General features: G+C 39.4%; 1 protein-coding gene across 4 annotated transcripts in view; it reads right to left on the bottom strand.

Annotated features, from left to right (window-relative positions):
• Positions 1-209: 209 nt before the first annotated feature.
• Positions 210-6,000, bottom strand: part of SLC24A2 (solute carrier family 24 member 2) — a 246,390-nt gene continuing 240,599 nt past the window's right edge. For all 4 annotated transcript variants that reach the window (XM_082257876.1, XM_082257873.1, XM_082257874.1 and 1 more), the window contains 2 exons: positions 3,759-3,925; positions 210-1,240 (listed from right to left, as the gene is read on the bottom strand). In XM_082257876.1, the coding sequence (XP_082114002.1) occupies positions 991-1,240; positions 3,759-3,925 (417 nt within the window). In that variant the 3' untranslated portion in view covers positions 210-990. The remainder of the gene's footprint in view (positions 1,241-3,758; positions 3,926-6,000) is intronic.

Genomic DNA, 6,000 nt, shown 5'->3' with positions numbered 1-6,000 from the left:
GCTGGAGTTTAGAATAGTGTGGGTTTGGGGCACAGTTCCACGGTGTAAAAGGCATTCAAGTGCTTTTTTTGCACAGCATAAAGGCACAGACCATTCATGGAAACAAAATAAGATTTGTGTGACATGCACATTGTGCAAAGCTGATTATTTTTCACAAAGAGCACAAATAAAACACGCAAAGCACACATTTCTAATATTTAAATTTATTTTTATTAGATGGTATTCAGCCTTGCGATTAGAACAAGACTACAAACTGTTATTTCAACCTTGAACCTGAAATCACAAGACTCTGTTACATAAGTTCCTGACCATACGCCTCTTTTTTATAACCAAAATATGTTGTAAGCTTTTCTGGGCTAGTATATATCAAACCCATTTTCTTATTCTATGTGAAGTGTGCAATACTGCCATTGATACTTTTAATAAAGACAAAATATAGTATACAGTATGTATCAAATCTAAATATCCCATTTACACTTCATGCCCAGACCCCACCTTACCACATTTTCATTATACTCATCGAACAAGTGGTTCCTATACTACTAAGTGGAGTTAAATATCTTTTTTTAATGCAACACTCCTTCCAGGCTACACTACAGGCAAAGAAGTGTTGAAATACATCCATGGTGAGGAATTGATACGCTCAATCTATTCACGGCTACTGGACATCTATGATTTCCAATGAGTAGCTGATATTAAATTCTAGAGATTTTGTTTTTAACTAACATCTCTCCTCTTTAGTATACCCTGCATATTAAAGTATATATCATATGTAAAGAGAGTAATAGAGGAATACAACGTGCACTAGAAATGTACAGTAAAAGTTTGTATAGCTTCTAGATTCTCCAGGACTGATCCACTGATCATACGTCCTCCGACAGAATTTCAAGGTTACACGTTGGCAATGCTTTTGGCCTTCTGAGGGCAAAACCAAGCTTACTGCCCTTTATGTTCAAGAACATCTGCTCCACAATTCTTCAGCTTTTTAGCCTAGACAGTAGCCGGACATGAGATGATGCGATTCTCCAGAAGAACGCTAATGACCAAGAAGACAAGGTACAGTCCAAACATCATACATCCCAAAATCTTGTTCATCTTCCACTTACACACAGCAATGGATAGGATGACGAACAGCAGCATTACAAAGAGGAGGATAATTGCACAGAACAAGCCATTGCTGCTCACCGCTACTGGTTTCAGGCGGTGACTAAAGGAAAACAGAAGCCAGGGCATGGGGAGGCTGTGATGGAGATAAAACAACAGGCCTTTTAAAATGAAAGACTTTTCAGATTAGCATAATTTATATACCATTAAATTTGCTTTATGTTTCTGTAATTCTGACTAGACTTATTGTTGAAATAACTAATATGCAGCTTTGAGTGAATGTAGGCTATAGTATTAAATGAATTCCTCAAATGCTTCCATGGCTGGCTGCCATTGCTAATTTCTCCTTTGAGAATATTAGTTCCCTGGCTGTCATGCTGATGGTTTCTGAGTATCTGAAACAAAACAAGTTTAGAGATTTCTAACATGTTTTTGACACCAATTTAGAGCATGTTTGTTGTGGGTCTGTGACTCAAAGGCATTGGCGTCCGCAAGGGGGGCAAGGCTCTGGAATCTCAACTTCCCCTTTAAAGTGGTTGTTAAGCCACTTTATACCATCCTGTCTGGTCTGTTTATTAATCCTGTGTGCCCGTGCCTGTGCCCGTGTCTGTGTTTTAAAAAATAAGCCATTCTTTACCAGTTTTCAGAGTTTTAAGATAAAAAACCTTCAGCAACAACCTCAGTAACTACTTGGTCACACACAGTTAGATTTCTTTTGTTCCTCCTGTCCTGATTCCTCCATCTATGCTGTATAGCGCAGATATCTTGCTACTGCATTCCAACAGCAAGCACCCACAGCTGTCAGAATAACCAAACCAGAGATTATGGGATGCCTAGTGTGACAACAACAAACTTCAGGGACACTTTCTGCCTATTTACAGACTCCTCTTCTTCCTTCCTCCTGCACAAACTTTGTTCCTCTTTGCATCGCTTCTACTGGTTCACTCCTGAGGGAACTGCCAGGCTTTTTGACAGTTTAGTAAGATCCCATTACAGGCACAAACTTTCAGTCCCTTTGTGAAGTAGCAAATATGGGGTGAAACATCCTATCACATCTCCTTCTGCTTCCCTGTGGTCACTGATCCCAGTTTTACTGCTTGCAGAAAATGCTAGCCTGATTGGCTGCCACCAGCTAAACCTGGCTGCTTCTCTCTTCCCAGTTCTCCTGACTGACACACACATGGAGATTCACCGCAGTATACAAAAGAGCACTGCTACAGTTGGCAGGCTCTCCCTTTGTCTGTCCCTGCACTGTACTGATCTACTCACTGTGTCTCCTTGCTCTCTCTGGCTTGATGGTCTATTTAGGGGCTTTTTTGGTTCCCTGCCAGGCCCCCAACCCTTGGTTCCCTGCCAAAGGTCCATAAATATTCAAGGCAACCCCTCCTAGTCTCTTCCCACTATCTTCTAGAATGTTCTCCAACATTATAGAAAGGGGGGGGGCACCAGAGAGCTGCCAGGATGAGTCATCCAGCCCTGTCCTCTAATAAACCTGACCCAGATTCAATAACTCAGGTTTATCCCAGATCCAGAATATGTTTTTACCTGCACTACACTTCACATTGGAGGGTGCTACAAATATATAAAGCACTTTTTATTTTGTTTTGGATCGAGTGAGGAAGGATTAGAACCCCTGACTGGTATTACTGCTGTTGGAGGCTTTTTTGCAGAGATTCCTTTTTTTTTTTTTTAGTTAGGTAGGGGCATGCTGGACCAGCTGTCAGCTATTTTTTGTTATCTCTTTCCCTGTTGTAGATTTTACCTTACTTCCTGTCTAGTAAACAGTTGTCATGAAAATTCTGAGAAATCTCTCTAATGAAGTTTTAGATAGCAGTAAAACCCAACAGGGATCTAACTTTTTCCCAGTCTATTCAAAGCGAAAAAAAAAAGATTTTGGACATAGATATACTTTAAAGTCATGACTTACACAAGGCTGAAGACTCTCTCCCTATCCTGTGACAGCACAGTGGGTTTGATTTACTAAAACTGGAGAGTGTAAAATCTGGTGCAACTCAGCTTCCAAGTTTTATTGACAAAGCTTAACTAAACAAGCTGATTAGCAATTATGCATAGATGCACCAGATTTTGCACTCTCCAATTTTAGTAAATCAACCTCTTAGTGTCTAAGCACTCACTAAGCACCCTTATTGTCAAAGCAGTCACTAAGCACCCTTATTGTGGGAAGAAAGGGATTGATAATCATAATCTCAATACCCAGAAGTATGTTGCATTGTTTTCCTTGCTGGACAGAATGTCAGAGAGCAAAGTGAAGTTATATTTAATTAAACTGAATGTGTTTTTTACTAGTGTGGGGTTTCTGTATTTGCTGTACGTGTGAAGGATTGAGGTAGCTCTTATTCATCCTAAAAAGAGCTTTGGATGCACAGCAACAGCAACAAGCCTCCATCATGCTATGAAGAGCAAGGTGGAGCTCATTATTCTAATTCAGAACCCCACAGTATTAGTTAAAAACCATATAATGAAACTTGCCCCGTGGATTTCATACAAGGGTATCCAAAGGGAAAATAACCACTTTAACGAAGCAGGTTTACCTAAGTAAAGTTAAACACTGCAAGAACTTTTTTGATACAATAGTTCAGATTGGTTCTTTGGCAGTGGAAAACGTAGTGTTGAAGAATAATATTAATATTTACCCAACAGTGATGTCAAATATGTTGCTTCCTACAGAGCTGGAAACTGCCATATCTCCCAGGCCTTTGCGTGCAACAATAACGCTGGTTATGAGATCCGGGATAGAGGTGCCAGCAGCTAATATAGTCAGCCCCATTATTTCTTCAGTAATGCCAATAGTCTCTCCAACCTAAGGCCAGTCATGCAAATAAACAAGAGTTAGTTCAATATATATAGTCTTTATTTGCATTGCATTGTAAACTACGGTATATTAAAAATGTAACTATGAAAGTGAAAAGAACATAAAAAAGAGTATATATTGAGGAATATGGATTTTCTGGGTACCGTCATAAACTTCACAAAAACATATTAATTACAAGCAGCATAAAACGCCAACATCAGAGTTCCCTGATGGTGTACAACATTCTCTGGGTACTTTTGTGAAGGTAAGGCAATATACTTTGGTTGATACCAGTAGTATGATTAGAGCTAGCACAGCCTTGTGGTAATCACTCCATGTGTTTTTAGCCTCCTATATACTCCTACCTGCCTTGTATGTTTGGTCCCTGAGTGTCTATAGGTGACTCTGGTCAGAGACTTTGGCAGGTCCCATACTGTGTATCTGACATATTGACATATGGGGACCTCTTTGAGTTCCTATATAAACAACATTGGGCATTACTTTGATGACTCCTGGATATCTTTTGAGGACACTATGTTCTGGCAGAACATCTCCCTTTACCGTCCGCCATTCATGGAACCTAGTATTGTTTTTTTCTATTGATAGGTGTGATGGCTGTACTCTTTAGTACTACTATTTGTTGATATTGGCCACTTTTTTTTATAATGGGGTATTTATGTTTGACTCTACAGTTTCTTTTCGGCCTATTCTGCTCCAATGTCTGCCTGGTGAGGGTTCTGGCCCTATGGTCTTGCCTCAGTGGTCCATACTCTTCCTCAGAAGTCTTGGGTAAGATGGGGGCTCCTCGGTCCTATGCAGCTCAGGAATTGTCAAACATCCTACATCTTTTATGCAGTTATGAATATGTATTATTTATTTTGTTTTTAAATTTTAAAGACACCATTTGCTCCCTACACTCCTAAAGAAGCAGTGTAATACCGTGAAAAATGTAGAGATGTGATCTGCTGGCTGTCCACAAATTCCTAATCAATGTCACCCTAGAATTCTATTATATAATACAATATCGATGATTATTGTTTATCATAGGAACAACAGGGCAGCCTGTTGGGAGCTCTAATTTCAGCACATTGTCCATCATTGTCTTCTAATGAGGTTTTTGTAATAAATGTTTTGTTAATTTAATTGGTGTGTGTTTGTGAAGTTCATGACGGTACCCAGAAAATCCATATTCCTCAATATATACTCTTTTCTGTGTCATTAAGCTGAGCTGTAGGTATCATTATATATTTTGTTCATTTAATGGTCACTTAGATTTTCAAATAAGAAAGAGAAAAGCTAAAAAAATGCAATCATTTGAATCAAATGACCAGGAGTACTTTTCTAAACATTGTAGCCACAGAGGCACTGGCATCTTAAAATAAAGACAAAACAAAAAGATCTCATAACGGGATGTGACGGGGAGAACAGTGTGATATAATCAAATGCACCAGTGTGGTAAACCAATGACTGCCATTGTAAGAGGGCACCTCACTGGTCAGCAGTGTACTAGGGACATTGTCACTGCCTATCAGGATAAGGGGCATTTGGATGGCCCTGTCTTTTCACTGCCTACCAATGTACAGGGGCTTTATTTATGGGGGCTGTTAATCATCATTATAAAAGTGGCAAAAGCATGACAGCAAACTAAGTTTTCATCATGTCTACTACTAATTTATTTTGTTAATGGTACCTGTATTTGTGATAAGAAAAAAAAAAAAATGTTTTCCATCATTTGTACCACAAATGTATTTTTTTCAAATGGGATTTGTGCTACCAAAGGATGTATGATAATAAAAAAACAAACACTGTAAGGGCCTGTTTTTCAACATGTGCCAGGGCGGGGGGAGGGGGGTTGGTTTACGCAATGTATGTAAATCTGTCAAGCCATGCCGATGTCGCCAGCTAGAGGGGAGGGAGATCAGCGAACATCCATTCGCTGATCTCCCCTACCTAGTAAGAACCTAGAAGCGATGTGTAAAAATGTCACTTCCTATTTCTGCTTTTATATGTGCTCTATTAACTTCAATGGAAGGGAGGTGAGGCATTGGGGGGTCTAATAGATTCCTGATTTCTCATTAAAGGGG

Source organism: Pelophylax lessonae (genome assembly GCF_965119305.1).
Source record: "Pelophylax lessonae genome assembly, chromosome: 1".
Classification (NCBI taxonomy): domain Eukaryota; kingdom Metazoa; phylum Chordata; class Amphibia; order Anura; family Ranidae; genus Pelophylax; species Pelophylax lessonae.
The sequence above is the reverse complement of the archived record's forward strand: the minus strand, read 5'-3'. Positions and strand labels throughout refer to the sequence as shown.